The sequence below is a fragment of the Pleurodeles waltl genome, chromosome 4_1 (genome assembly GCF_031143425.1).
Source record: "Pleurodeles waltl isolate 20211129_DDA chromosome 4_1, aPleWal1.hap1.20221129, whole genome shotgun sequence".
Taxonomy (NCBI): Eukaryota; Metazoa; Chordata; class Amphibia; order Caudata; family Salamandridae; genus Pleurodeles; species Pleurodeles waltl.
In genome coordinates, this window is record NC_090442.1 from 394,369,686 (window position 1) to 394,385,960 (window position 16,275).

General features: G+C 42.7%; 1 protein-coding gene across 5 annotated transcripts in view; it reads right to left on the reverse strand.

Annotated features, from left to right (window-relative positions):
• The window catches only part of ITPR2 (inositol 1,4,5-trisphosphate receptor type 2), a 1,367,642-nt gene that overhangs the window by 152,233 nt on the left and 1,199,134 nt on the right, over positions 1–16,275 (reverse strand). For all 5 annotated transcript variants that reach the window (XM_069228605.1, XM_069228604.1, XM_069228603.1 and 2 more), the window contains one exon: positions 39–234. In XM_069228605.1, coding sequence (XP_069084706.1) covers positions 39–234 — 196 coding nt within the window. The remainder of the gene's footprint in view (positions 1–38; positions 235–16,275) is intronic.

Here is a 16,275-nt window from a genome sequence, read left to right on the forward strand (position 1 = left end):
ATGACAGTGGATTTATTTTGTAAACAGGCAATACCTACCTATACCAGGTGTTCTGTTTTTCAACCTTTCCACTTCCATTGTGAAATCGTCTTTCAGGAACAGGAATCCCACGATGGAGAACAGGTAAACAAGGATAAGCGCGAGGACAGCTGTCAGAATAATGGAGCGACCGTTCCTAGTAACACTTTTAATTACATTTAACAGTGTTTCCTCTCTATAGACCAGGTCGAAAAGCTGGAAGAAAAATGCAGGAATTCATTGACTGTTTCTAGCATGAACCACTCAACAACGAACACTTAAAAATAAAAACTCAGCTTTATAAGGAGTATTCCTTCTGCACTTTTTTTTAGAACCTCCCAATAGACGTTTTCAGCTTTCGTCAGTTCCTGGCACTGGCTGATGCAGATTAGATGGGCAGTTTCACAGCGCGGCCCATTCAGTTCTAAAATTATAGGTTTACCTGTCACAAGGACATGCAAAGGAGGGAGAGGAGCTGGAGAGTGGAAGTGACTGAAATCCAGATTGCCGCTCCAGTATGTCAAAGAATAATATGGACAGAGTAGGAAGATCACAGAGGACGACAAAAATGACGATTAACGAAGGAAGGGCAGAGAAAGTAAATAAAGACCACAGAGCAACAATAAAGCCGGATAAATGAGAGTGTGACCACGAGATGGGAAGATGAAGAACATTGGGCAGAGAAGAAAAATGCCCTAACAGATTAGGGATTAAATAGTACCTGTAATGTGACTGGGGTTAGAGAGAGGAGGCAGAGATAATACAAACTGGAAGGAGGAGGGCAGATTGAGAAGGTGCATGAGGATACAGTTATATCGAAGGCAGCAGTAACAAGAATAGGCCGCGGTTTAATTATATTTCAAAGTCCAAATCAATAAAGCAAGGTTGGCAGAGTTCATCTTCTCACACGGGGCCTTAAACCACCGAGTCATAAACGCTAAACTGGCAAGGAACTGGGAACAGTGGTTGATAAAGGGGATTTGGACAACATAATTATTTCAAGACCAACTAATTTCCCCAATCATGTTTTCTCACAGTCAATTCTCTAAATGAGCTATAACAGATTCAGTGAGTAATCATGTAGCAACATTTTCCTGTGTTCTAGAGAATGTAGTGTAATCATAAATATTAGACTCAAGCAAAACATTATTGCATTAAAACGTGTGTGATATACTTAAATAAAAGGGGTAGATTGAGGGCAAAAGCTGGTTCTGGCCCTCCGGAGAGTGGCTCACAGTGCAATTTCTTCAAACAACAAATCACAACAAAGCACTACAACATGACACTAGCTAAGATGTCTGTCCCATGTAAATTTAATTAGAGAGCATTGTTTTAAGCGGAAGTTTCATCCAGAATGTGTTTTGGTCATTGTCGGGTAATCGTGTCTGCATATAAAGTACAAAGTACTGTGCATCTCTTTTATTTGAAATGTGTCCTAAAATAGTAAGAATCAACATCGGGAATGCCAAGTGTTAACTTTCAGCTACAATTGCTGAGGAAAAGTGTCTGACTTTAAACTGGAAAGAAAATGATTTGCTGATTCAGCGACTGTATTGGAGGGTATTCAAAACACACAAAAATAAGTTAGGTGCGAGTTCTCATTTCACTAAATGTGTATTTAGTTTGAAACAAAATAAAAAATGGCATCTCTGAAACATGAACATGAGAAAAAAAATGTAGCACAAGATCACAAAGAATTAATTTCAGGCTGTTCTGATAATAGATTAACGAAGAACAGCAGCATTTATGGTAGAACCTTAAGGGGGGGAAGAGTTCAAAAAGCACAACTTTGATTCAACATCTTGGCAGAGCAGAGAGAGAGCTTAATACAAACCAGAGAAAATGTAGCTTTCATGCCAAATCTGCAAACCAAAGAAACGGAAGTTCTGATGGTAAGAGAAAATCATATTGCTCTTCCAGAGCTCAACATCAGTTGTGGCCAATAGGAAATCCATCTTTTGGATTTGCCCCCACTGATTTACCGTGATGTTTGAATCTAGATATCTGTATTGTGAGCCCTAGTTAACTCTTTAGCCTCCAGCGGTATATTTTGTGCCCTAATATTAAAAAAGATGATGTGTCTAAATTGTCGTATTTCACATTGATTAACCAGCTCTATATGTGCAAAAATTTGGTGTAAATGTACGAATGTCGAATCTCAGATGCAAGATTGCAAGAAAAGTTTTTCTCATTTACACATATAGACAAATGTATTGTACTTAAGAACCAACATTTTGTAATAAAATAACTAAATCAGATTTGAAATCTGAAATGTAGCTTGTAGGAGATGTTTTCCCCATTTGAAAGGACAATGTTATTAGGTGCAAGTGTTTTGTGCAGAATCATGTCTTTTAAAGTGGGGTAATTTGCCTTACCTCCATTTTTATATTTTATTTTACAAAACTGGTACATTATCCAATATACAGCTCATGGATAAATAAGGAGGAAGAAGCCAATGAAAACATCTGATTTGATCATCCTCACCTGGATATGTTTCAGACATTCACGAAGTTCCTACCTGAACTTTAGTTAGCACTAGTAAAATGTCTAATTCCTTTTGACTGAAAGCCAAATGTGGATCACGCCTAATTAGCACACTTCATCATCTGTGAAGCACTGTGGGCAATTGCCCCATCTCAAAGGCTAACAGTACAATGGCTTCATCAAGCCCCTTCTCAACACCCAGTCCACATTATCATGTCAAAATGAATTATGACACTTGCCTGCTTTACCTAAAAAGGGCTTCCAGCTGCAGCAGAGTATTTCCAAGAATATACTATGAGATTATGTGACCTGAAGGAATGGAGATGGTCTTTGATCTTTTGAAGGCAGAAGTGGTCTGGGTGTGGGTACACTTTAGGAAGCTAAAGGTGCAAATCACTTTGAGACAGCTTTCATCTTTCAGAAACAGGAACTTGATGTTACTGTAGGCTTTGGTGGTGGAACTGCAAGAACTTTATTTGATTTGTTTAGAGGCTGTTGCATATCACTGAATGAATTCGCCTTTTAAAAATGAGGACACTCGGAGGGAGAAAGCTGAGTGAAATAAAGAAGAAAAATACATCTCTGCGCATCACTAACAGCATTCACAAAAGCCTGATACTGGACTGTTTGTTAACTGTATCCAGCTTTAGGCTTTCATCTTTTGGACTGGAAAAAGTTTGTCCAAGATTTAAGAGAAGGAGCCCATGACCAGTTGGAGAAATTCTTTCTGGATGTCCAGAGTCAAATACTGTAGCAGTCGACAAGGATTCTATAAAGAGAACTCTGCTGAAGTGTAGAATGTAGATCAGAACATAACAAGCAATGACAAAAGAGAAATAAATAAACCACTACACATTGCTACATCACCTTTCCCCTTGAAACACAAAAGACCAAAGCAAACAGACATGGGAAAAGTACTATAAATTAACTTATATAGAAATCCTTAAAGCGGCTAGGCATGGACACATTACGTTAACTCTTAGAAGAACATAAGTGTTTTGAGGTGGGATTGTTATTGACGGGGGTGATATCGACATATTAGTATAAGCATCCAAGTTAAAATGAGTAGGTGATGCATTTTTGGCAAACACTCACTGGCAAATGTGGTATAGAACAGGAAGAGGTACCACTGAATGGTGATCTGAACCAGTGCAGCATAGAACTTGATGAAACGGTATCCTATGACTGAAGCTACTAAGCACCATCAAAAGCATTGCCATCATTAAAAAAAGTCATTAACATTCCTATTTCTGCAATTCAGAAATGTTTTTTCCAGCACAGGGCTAAGTTTGACAAAACACCCCTCGCTCCACCAACCACTCCAAAAAAATGAGTACAGAGCCTTTAGACACTTTCCCCACTTGTACTGGGACATGAATTTGGTTTCTGCCTTTCTGGTTTTAGTGCGATTTTTTATGAGGACCCAGTCTCCCACATTAAAGTAGACCCCTTTGACATGATGGTTTTCATCAAAGTTTTCCTCTGCACAAGACAGAAGAACAATCACTTTGTTGGTGGTGGAATATATAGAATTATGCCGACAAAGAGTGGGCATGGTGGAGTCCCTTTTTAACTCCAGGGTCCTGTCTGGACACACTCCCGTCCTTGGGTCTCTGTTGTGCAGCAGCTTAAACTAAGTGACACCAATGGTACTGTTCGGTGTCACAAGATAAGACCAAACTTTTTGCCTCAAAAATGATTCAACAAAATGCCCAGTTGCCAGAGCAGTCTGCTTTACCTCCTCGAGGAATCGTTTTATCCTCTCAACTAGGCCATTCGATAAGGGAGAGTATAGAGCAAATTGTAAGTGTTTGATATGATGTGAGTAATGGAAACCTTTCATTTGCGTGGCGGTAACAAGCGTACCATTATCAGTGAAAAGTTCTGTGGGTGCACCTTCAAATGTAAAAATCCTTTGTAGAAATTTAATAACAGCATTAGTGTTGGGTTCTGATGCGAATTCAAAGTACACCCATTTGGATAAGCAATATACTAACACCAGCCTGTATCGCTTGTGCACTGGAAAGCTACTAATTCAAATACATATACCATGGGTGCCCTTTTTTCACTTTCTTTAGGAACTGGGTCCCTAATTAGGTCTGGCATTAGCAAAGACATTTTGTTTTTATTACACTTCTATTTCTCTCCCTGTCGGCTGGCTTTACTGTGAGTGATTGAATTCTGCTTTTCCACAAAGAGCACATTGGCACACAAAGAAGTTTTGTTCAGTGCCAGGAACTACTGTGGGAATCAGGGGCGTAACAAAACTGGAGAGGGGCCACTCTGCAAAGAACATGGAGGTTACCCCGCCCTCAAGACTCACTCAGGGCAGGTGCTGTGCTGAGGGGGGGCCCCTGGAGGGGTGCTGCGGGGCCTTTGTTACACCAGTGGTGCAATGTGTGTTTTTGTAGACCAAAAACCTTTTTTTCCTTTTCCAAGTGTTTGTTACAATGGTGAGGGCATGGCAGCTCACACAACAGTAGAGTGTTAAAAAAAGCCATGACAAAATCAAGACATCCATTGACAAAACCAAAAGACCCACAAAATTGTTGGGTTTGTTGGCTTTGGCCATGGTTGTTTATTTTCATGCTTCCCATAATCTTGTTGGACATGATTTCACTGATTTCCCATTAGGAATATTTTTGGGAAATACTAGGATGGATCAACACATTTAACTAAACAACACTTCAAAGAAATAGCAACTAAGATTTTATAGTAGCGAAATGTTTTGTTTCCTACTTTCATTTTTTTTCTGAACATTTCATTTTGAAAGCAAATAATCTTCACTCTTCCTTACAAAATTCTGCAAAATCTGTATCTAATCAGAGAGCATTCTAGGAGCATTATACTTAGCCTCATATTGTTAAACTTTTAAAACGTGTGTATGCTTTTTCTTTTTTACTGGAACCACTGTCAGTAGTGCAGTGTGACCTTAAAACGTTTATTTACAGCGCTCACCCTAATAATGAAGGCCTTTCATTAATGAACCACAAATACACGTTTGAACAGCATTAACATATGGACACACATATTACCTAAACTGCAGACAGTTCTCTTCTATGTAAACTGGCAGCCAAAGGGTTAGTGCTACAGGAGGTTAGGCCTACTTGTTCCAAGGACAAAATAAACTTGAAAACTTGTTGCCCTTGACCCCAAACAATATGTCCCGAGCATCGGGCAATAGCAATGCCACATCCCTACACTTCACTGGAACATCAAATCAAAAATACTTCTAAAGTTGCTAGGTTCCACCAGGTAGTGATACGATACCTTGATGAAGGTCACTAACCATTACCTCCCGTCCCTCCCTCACTTTCCTTAACCAATGAGGCTCCTTTGCCTCCCCTACACCCCTCCCCTCTCTTTTTTAAAGAGGCCCCGCCCCCACCCACCCCTGTTTTCTTTTGTCTCCTTACCTGGTGAGACTTACCTCTTCTCTCCTCCTTGGCATGGCTGAGGGGTGTGTCGTCCTCTTCTTCGGCACTGGTAGCGGGGTCTCTGGTGCCGTCTTTCCAGTCACTCGGCAACCAGCTTGTTGGAGGCGTGCGAGGCTGCCTCTCTGGGGTTTTCCGGCAAAACTCTGACGTGGTCAGACGGCACTATGGTGGCTGGGGCTGTGCTTCTGGGTTTCAGAGGTTCCGGAGCACTTCGGTCACCAGGCAGCCTGTTTCTGCAGGTTTTTGGGGTAAGGAGGGCGTTTGGGCCCGCATTTTTTCCGTAGTTTCATTGTTTATCTTGATTGGGGGTCCAATTAGGTCTTTTTAGATGACTGGTGCTTAGATAGGCCGTTTTTGGCCTTTTTAAGACTGGCAAGGTGGTTTGATATTCAGTTGTTTGCTGTCATCATGTCAAAGAAGGGTGCAAAGCGCAAGAGATCGATTTCTTCTTCTTCCTCTTTTGCAGATGAGGGGTTTTCGGTCCTTTGCAGTCTGCCAGAGTGGAACGGACTGATATGGCTGGTTCTGCTCGTCTTATGTCTCGTGAGGAAGTTCAGGACATGATTGAGGTGGCACTTTCCAGGGCTCTCAAGGCTAGGGCTGTTCGTCCAAGTCCTCCCTTTGCTGCTCCCACCTCCAAGGACGCTGCTGGTTCCTCTTCTTCTGAGGGGGATGGTCCTTCTACGTCTTCTGGGGGCAAATGTGTGTCTCGTGAGGTAATGTGGAGTATTCTGGCTCATGTCCGGGACAATTTGGGTTTTCCTGCTTTTCAACCTGCAGGGGATAATTCTACCCTCAATATTTGACACCTTCTCGGTTTGCTATGCCTTTCTTGGGGCCTGTTAAGGACATGATTGTCCAGGAATGGAAGGAGGTGGACAAAGCCCAGGTTCCTCGTTTTCTGCAAAAATTATATTTGCTGGAAGGAGAGGATGCTCTTCCTCCTTCTGTGTGTTTAGGTTCCATGCTGGCTACCTTGATTGGAAAAACGGCAGTCAGTCCAGAAGACTGTACTCTTTCTGATGCCACCGATCAGAAGGTGGACTCTGGTTGGAAAAGGGCCTTTTCTGCTGGTAATTTGACACTTTGGGCTGGTATTTTTCGGCTTATTTTATGCAGTCCTTGGTTCAGGACTTTCACAAGCTTGCGGTGGTTGTGCAGGATGGGTCGGAATGTTCAGAATTGCTGTACGTGATGGAGGAACAGGCCCGTTTATTGGCTGATTTTTCCTCGGATATTATCCGCTCTTCGGCTATGACTTCTGGGGCAGTGATTGGCGCACGCAGGTCTCTTTGGTTGCATCAATGGAAGGCTCATCCTGGGGAGAAGGCGGCTCTCCTAAGACTTCCTTTTGAGGGTCAGGCTCTGTTTGGAGATCAGTTGCCTGCAATTATTTCTAAGGCCTTTAAGGACTGCAAGCATGCGTTGCCTTATAAAGGAAGCTAAGCATCTGGCAAAGGGTGGACGTCACACTCCAGGTCCTCTCCAAAGTTTGGTCCTTGTCTTCCAGGAAGTGTAGGTTTCAGCCTCGGTTTTCTCCTAAGAGGTCTGTTCCTTCGGCAAAAGGGGCTGCCAAGAAGGGGTCCTGACAATCAAGGTGTGGGAGCATGGCCAGTGGGAGGAAGACTGAGACATTTTCTGTCTGAATGGAGAAAGGATGTCACCGATCAGTGGGTCCTGAACATTGTAGAAAATGGATACTTCACAGAGTTCGATCTTGTTCCTCCAGACACTGGGTTTCATCTGACTCCTTTACCTGTAGAGGAAGGCAGGTGGGAGGCTTTGGTGGAGGGAGTCCAGTCATTGCTGTCAAAAGGGGCCATTTGCAGGGTTCCCATGGATGAAAAAGGGAAGAGGACTTATTCTGTTCTGTTCCTTGTTCCAAAACTGACAGGGGGTTTACGTCCTGTTTTAAATCTAAAATGGGTGAATTCTTGGGTCAAGACTGTGCACTTCCGGATGTTGTTCATTCAGGATATTCTTCCTCTCATTTTGCCAGGGGATTATTTGGGTTCTCTGGATCTTCAGGATGCTTACCTCCATGTGCCTTCTCAAAGGTTTCTGCGCTTTGCAATAGGTCCAGACCATTTTCAGTTTTGTGTTCTTCCATTTGGCCTGAAATCAGCTCCCAGGGTCTTCACAAAGGTGTTGGCTCCTCTCATGGCGCTTCTGCATGGGGAAGGGGTGTTTGTACATCCTTACCTGGACGATCATTTGATTCAGGCTCCAGACAAAGATCTAATGAGGTTACATGTGGAAAGGGTCTTGGGAGTCCTAGGGGTCACGGTTTCTTAATCAACTGGGGGAAATCAGATTTGGTGCCTTCCCAGGACCTGGTATTTATCGGAGCTCGATTTCTGACTCTGCGGGGGTTGGTGACTGTGTCAGAGAGGAGATGGAAAGGTCTTCAGGCTCAGGTATCAACTGTGCTGTCTCAAGTGGCTCCCAGGGCGCTTCAGTGGTTACGGTTGCAGGGTCATTTGGCTTTGTTGATCTTCTTGGTTCCTTGGGCGAGGTTTCATCTTCTTTGTCTGGTGAATTGGTTACTATCCCAATGGTCCCTGGATCCTTGCAGTCTACAGACTCGCATTCCTGTGTCGAATTTTGTTCGCAGGGAGTTGGGTCGGTCGATGGTGCCGGCTCATCTACAGATTGGGGTTCCTTTGTCTCCGCCGATACCTGTGGTGTTAATGACAGATGCCAGTCTTTCGAGATGGGGAGCATGGCTGGGATCGGGGCAGGTTCAGGGTTTTGATCCCTGAGAGAATCTGAGAGGTCCTCGAATTGGAGGGAGTTGATGACGATCCGGCTGGCTCTGGGGCATTTTCAGACCCTCTTGCAAGGGGAGGCAGTGTTGGTGCAGACGGACAACTTGGTGGCCAAGTTCTATATCAACAGGCAGGGAGGGACCAGGTCCCGTTCGCTGAATCTAGTTGCTTGGGTGATTTTTTTGTGGGCCCAGCATTCGGTTCTGTCTCTTTGGGCCACGTACATTTAGGGGTCAGACAATGTTCTGGCAGATCTTTTGAGTAGGGTCATTCCTTCCACCCGGGAGTTCTCCCTGAGGGTGTCTCTATTCCGTTGTCTGGTTCGGACCTGGGGCCTTCCGGTTGTGGACTTGTTTGCCTCCCTGGAAAACGCATAGGTGGGAATGTTCTGTTCCCCGTATCGGTGTCCTCAGGCCTAGGCTGTGGACAGTCTGACGTGTCCTTGGCCGCAGGGTCTTCTTTATGTGTTCCCTCCTTTTCAGTTGATCCGCTCCTTTCTTGTCAGGGTGCGGCAGGTGGGGGCTTAGTTGATTTTGATCGCTCCCCGGTGGCCGCATGCAAATTGTTTTCTTCTGCTTCAGCAGTTGACCTTCGGGACGGAGTGGGCTCTTCTTCTCCATCCCTCTCCACTGGTGTTTTCTTGCCTCTCCCGGGGATCATTGCAGAGACTGCACTTGACGGCTTGGAGGTTGAACGGTGGGGTTTGATGGGGCTGAGGGTTCCTGGTCCTTTGACTGTGACTTTACAGGCTGCTAGGCGTAAATCCACGTTGCATTCCTATGGACGGCAGTGGAAGGTTTTTTTCTTATGGTGATTGCGACAGCATATTGACCCTACGGTTGCGTCTCTGTTTGTGATCATGCAGTTTTTGCAGGATGGGGCGCGTATGGGATTGTCAGTGGCTACGCTATGTGTTCAATGGGTGGAAATCCAAGCTTTTTGAAGTTCTTGGCGTAATCTGGAAGATGATGATCATTTGATGCCTACATTTTTTCAGGGTCTGGTGAATTTATTTCCCAGACCGGTGCGTTCTATCCCTGGTTGGAATCTGCAGTTGGTGTTGGATGTGTTGATGGACCCTCCTTTCGGACCTTTGTGGGACATTGATTTAAAAAAATTGACTTTGAAAACTTGTTTTTTGGTGGCTATTACATCGGCCCGGCGTTTGGGGTAGTTGGGTGCATTATCCTGCTCTTTTCCTTTTTGCAAAGTTTTTCCTGATCGGGTTGTGCTGGTTCCTGTTCCCTCTTTTGTGCCTAAGGTTAAATCAGCTTTTCATGGTCGACAAGAGGTGATTCTTACTGCTTTTTGTCCTGACCCTTCCCCGGAGGAGGAGATCAGATTACATGCTTTGGATGTGCGACGGGCCTTGTTGGGTTATTTACAGGCGGTTACAGCATTCCGTAAGGGAGATTCTTTGTTTGTCAATTTTGGTCCTGCTAGGAAAGGGGAAAAGCCTTCTACTGCTTCCCTGAGTCGCTGGAGTCAGTCAATGGTTCTACTGACCTATGATTTGAAGGGAGTGGTGCCTCCTGCTGGGATTCAGGGACGTTCTACGCGCGGTATGGCTACTACTGTGGTTGAGTTCCAGGGCACTTCGGTGGTGGAGATTTGTAGAGCTGCTACTTGGGCATCTCAATCCACTTTTGTGAATTGGGGTGTTTGGAGGCAGTTTTGGGGCACAGGGTTTTGTCCTCTATGAAGCAGTAGGGGTTTTTCTCTGTATATGTCCTGGTTGTGATTAAATATGTTTTTTTCTGCATTACAACTCAGTTGTCTGTCTCCTGTTTTCTTGCTATATCTCATTGGTTAAGGAAGGCTAGGGAGGGACGGGAGGTAATGCGTCCATTACTTACCGTTAATGGCATTACTACTAGTCCTACTCCCTCGCCTTCCTTACAGTTATCTCCCTCCCTCCCGGTACAGGACAACTGAGTTTTGGTTGGCTTGTTTCTGTACAGGAGTAGGTGGGGGAGGGGGGCTCTTTTAAAAAGAGAGGGGAAGGGCCTAGGGGAGGCAAAGGAGCCTCATTGGTTAAGGAAGGCGAGGGAGTAGGACTAGGAGTAATGCCATTAACAGCAAGTAATGGATGCAAGATCAATCCTGGCATGGTCCCTACAATTCACAATGAAGTAAAGGCAATCTGTTAGAAGGAGCACACATGGAAATCCAGGAAAAAAAATAAAACTCCAAAAGAATTTTCAATTGTTTATAGAATTTTGTCAGAATCTCAATTAGATTCTGTATTAAAATAATTCATATTAAATTTATAATCCAAAAGAAATTTTAGGAAGTCTTGTGCACCAATGTGTATGAACCAGGGGGATGCTAGGAGGTCTAGATTTCAGTGGAAACAAAAATAGTCTAAGACTTTCAAATATGAGCAAGGATAAGAAAAAGTAATCCAGGTGGCTAAAGGATAATAATGGCTGAGAACTTAACACTTAAGTGCATATACAGTAAGAAAATTAACCCTCTGTCTATAGACTATTTGCTGATGCTGCATCTGCCTACACATATACAAAGCCATCAAAAAAGGTACGTAGATGCTCACCAGTTGATGGAACTGACAAAACTCAAGTTCACATAAGCACTTAAGATGACCAGTGATACTTCAAAAATTGTCATGTGGAATATCAAAGGAGTCAACAATGCACTCGGGCAACCGCAGTCTTAACTTAAAAAACTTTAAAAAGCAATGAAGACAAAATTCTCCTTCAAGTTGAATAATTACATGAGCTGGACAGGGTAGATAATATGTTAGTTCAGATGGGATTAGAAACAGATAACTGGCAACCACAATTAGACAAATGTGCTGCCCCAAGCTCATGATAAAACTATTGATAGCCTGTGAGAAAATTGTGGATGAAGAGATTTCTTTTCCTGCAACATACATGTTTAACCAAGATAATACACCTGTGTTCTGGTAAATCATGAATTCAATATTAAAACATCAGGACAGTTATTTCGTTTGAGAGATATACATTAGGTCTCAGGACTACACTGAATATATCTTGGACAGGAACACTGAAAAATGACCCTGATAGGAAATCACTTCTGTCAGTGCTAAGGAAAAGGTCCTTGATTGATTCATGGAGGCGTCTCAGTAAAACAGGAAGAGGTTATACAGTTTTAAGCTTAAGACAAAATACTTTTTCACGCACTGATTAACTTTTGTTTACCTGATTGATTACAAGACACTTTAGGAAGCAAACATATTAGGTTGTGCAGGATTGGATCCGGTTCCTGTTGTGGCTTCCTACGTGATAGAGGCAAGCCCCATGCAGCGAATATCATGGGCATATAACATGACTTGCTTTGAAAATTTTAGGCTTGAACAGGCACACCTCCAAAGTCCTGATCATCAAAATCATCAAAAGACTTACCAATGCCAAATAAGCTCTGACTGTATATTTACTGGCTAAAGAAATATTCATGCATAAGAAATTTGCTTGAAAGTTTCATGAGCAAGAAAACTAATCTGAAAGACTACTACCACGCCTTATCAAGCAACAAAATATATCCCTATAATAAGCACAGCTGCTAAAATATGTACATACCAAAAATCCATTTACATCTCCATCCCTAATTATGAGAAAGAAGAGTATGCCTACAAATGCTCCATGGATTTGATAGACTATTATACTTTCCTGAACTATTCTGATGAAGACTAGTAAAATAAAACAAGGATTAGACCCAGAGATTACAGAAGCCAATAATAAGTTCTGGTCAACGGACTTGCTGACCATCAGAGGTACTGATTTGTACCTTATTATAGATGTGTTGCCATGCAGCTTCATTATCAATGCTGGTTCTAATGCCAACAAGACGTGCAGTGCAAATCACATGGTTAGCAGAAAAACAGATGCACAATGTCTTTCTGAAGTTTACAGTTGCACACTAACCAGACAAGACTCAATTACAATAATTGGTACCTGTGATCTTGTTGCACTCTGGTACAAGTAGTCTTCAAACTTGCACATTTCTATCACAATAATTCTAGACAAATTAAGTAATCACCTAACATTTAATAGTATTCACTGATCATCAGATATGAAAGAAGGCAGTTTGGACTTTGGTCCAGAGACTTAAAAAGCGCAAGCCAAGAACCCCTTCCCTTTCATGTCTATAGGACCCTATAGCATCAAAGACCTTACCATGCCAGGATTCCAAATCAACGACATAACATTAATTAAGGGTTATGTTGGTGGGGCTACACCACTGTAAATTAATGCTCAATGCAAACGGCATTCTATGTACCTCAGAAAACCATGGTGCAACCCTCATATAAATTCCGGATACCATCAAACGAGTACATATGGTAACTTGGAATAAAATAAAAAACATAGCTTTTCTGGAGAACAAGTTTTGAGTCAATGAACTGGGGATAATGACAAATAAAACTCTCAGGTATTTAGATATCAACCTTGCTATGAGAGGACAGAGGACTTCATAAACCTGCTGGGCAAGAGGAGATGGTGTCAGCTGCAGTCGACCGGAACGATTTATGGGTGCTAAAAAGCCCGTGGTGCAGGACGTGCAGCGAGAGCAGAGGATTTCATTGCTCATATACCTGATGGCTACGAGATGGCAGGGCCACTGCAGCTGTTTGGCACTATTTAAGCACACTAAGAAGCCTGTGGTGTGGGATTCACTGAAAGGGCAGAGGACCTCATTGTCCAAAAACCTACTGCCCTGGAGAAGGCAGGGCTCACTGCAGTTGTTTGGTGCATGCTGAGAAGCCCGCCGTATCTGGACAAGGCAGGATAGGAGGCAGGGCTGGGCCACTTCTCTTTGACCTCTGAAACAAGGTCGCTCAAACCCCTTTAGTAGACCCCTTGCAGCATGATCCAGATTCCAGCAGTCCATGGGTAAGAGAAAAGCACGATGGACATGTTCAACAAGTGCCTCAATCACTATTTTGCTGACATTTTGGGGGTAATCAATAACAAAATCAGCTTTGTGGAGGTGTGGATTGCTGCAGCTCAGAGACAGTCATGTCAGTTACCTAATGAGGTGTAAAAGGTCAATGCATCACATTTCACTGATCAATTTGTTAGAGAAGATGCAGTAATGTACACACAAATATAACTTCTGGGAGTAGTCTTCTGCATAGAACATTTTGATGTAGGTGTTCAACAAAACAGTTTCAGTGTTCAAAACGTAGTTGTTCAGAAGGGACAGGATGGCTTTTGTTGATTCCGACAGAAGCCATGGACAGATTAAAAGTAAAGTAGCCATAAGAAGACTGTTTACTTTGGCACAAGCCGCAAGACTTTTCCTGAGACACTGGAAACAGATTATCAAGTTATACATTAGAAAAGGTAGGGAGACCCATGACATGACAGAAACTATACCACAGATATAATATATCATGGTATATCATTGGATAAACATCGGTGTATTTCAGTTTTGGATCCATTCGCTCGTAAAACTGTTAACTAATAAGATAATAGTGATGTTTTTTAGATGACTAAAGTCTGAAACAGGTAACTGAAAATTAATAAAGGTAGAACATTCTTGCCAGTGGAAAATTAATACACAGGCGTTAGAGATACATCAACCTGGAAGAAGACGGGCAGTGGGTACAGGAACACTTAAACGTTTGCAAGAAAATAAGTTACTTACCTGTAACTGTAGTTCTCCAGTATTGGAATCTTTCATAGATTCACATGCTTGAATCATTCCCCGTCGTCAAGATGGGAGTCCCGGTATAATTTTCATAAGTAATGTTAAAACATATTGAAGAGAAAAAGGCCCTAGGCCTCTTCAATTTGATAGTCTATCAGAGTCATTTTGTGAAAAAGGACCAAACTTGATCCTACACCAATTAGGCGACAGCACCCTTCAGAACCTCCTGAGAGAAGCTCTAGTACCTCAGATTTTCCACGCACAAGTGCGTATATTACAATGAGTATATGTACTACTAGAAAGAAAGAAAGAGGTGAAGTGAGCTTCTCCGGGGAGGTGGGTGGGTCACATGTGAATCTATGAAAGATTCCAATACTGGAGAACTACAGTTACAGGTAAGTAACTTATTTTCTTACTCCAGTATTGGAACTTTCATAGATTCACATGCTCGAATCAGAGTAGAAAGCAATAAGTATGCACATTGTAAAATGACAACCCTTTTAATAAACAGGTTATCTTAGACCACAAAACCTTATCATCATCATGTATAAAGTGATGAAGTATATGAGTGTACTGACATATGTCCCTACATATATATCTATATATAGATATACATATATACACATCTATCTATACACACGTATATATACATAAATATAAGCATCTTTTTATATCTAATATAAATAGGGATATTCCTGTGAAGATACATGATGAAATTTAAATAACAAACCAGTATTAAAACATAAGACAGTAATGTAACCTGATCAATATCTGATAACCCTCTTACTATGGGATTATGATAGTGTTCTATTATCTTTAAATACATTTCTCTCTTTTTTTTTTTTTTTTTGATGTGCATACCTTTTCTAGGATGGAGGGATGTAGGAGAAATGGATCACCTTCACCTGAAGAGATTCCTGAGAACCGCTTGGCCCACTGCTACCTCTCCGTGCGAGAGGGACTACAAGCAATAGTGCTTAGTAAAGGTATGACAGCTCTTCCATGTTGCTGACCTACATATGTCTTGTAGTGGCACTCCGGCAAACAGTGCCGCTGACGATCAGACTTTTCTCGTCGAGTGAGCATGCACAGATGACTGCAAAGGTTTGCCCGCTGCCTGATGGCAGAAGCGAATAGCAGAGACGATCCATCTTGAAATACTCTGCTTGGATAGCGGGTACCCCTTCCTAGGGGCACTGTATGCCACAAATAGCTGATTAGAGCGCCGAAAAGCTTTTGTCCTGTCCAAATAAAATTGAACGCATCTTTTCACGTCTAGAGAGTGTAATGCCCTCTCTGCTGGAGTAGATGGATGAGGGAAAAAAGACTTGAAGACCAAAGGTTCGTTAATGTGAAAGTCTGACGGAACCTTTGGAATAAAATGCGGGTTAGTGCGCATTAGTAGTCTATCTTGTTTAAACTGTAGGAATGGCTCTTGGATGGAGAGCGCTTGTACCTCACTGACCCGCCTAGCTGATGTAAGAGCTATCAATAAGGCAACCTTCCACTATAAATGTTTGAGGGAAGCAGGGTGGATCGGTTCAAAAGGATGCTTCATCAGTTGTGCCAAAACAATGTTCAGGTTCCACGAAGGAGGTGGAGGTCTGAAAGGAGGGTAAACCCTGAACAGCCCCTTTAGAAATCTCTTAATCAGCCGAGAAGAGAAGAGCGAGGGTGTGTCCTCTGAACGTCTGTATGCAGCTATGGCTGCTACATGAACTTTAATGGACGAGTGTGCTAGGCCAGATCGAGCTAACTCTAAGAGATACGGCAAAATCTCTTCTGGTAGTGAAAGAAAAGGGTCGATTTGACGTTGATGACACCAGGCACAGAATCTCTTCCATTTACACTGATACGCCTTGTTAGTGCTATCCGCTCTGGCCTGTGACAAAATATCTCTGCAGCCCTGCGGGATATTCAAATGCGCAAATTCTCTG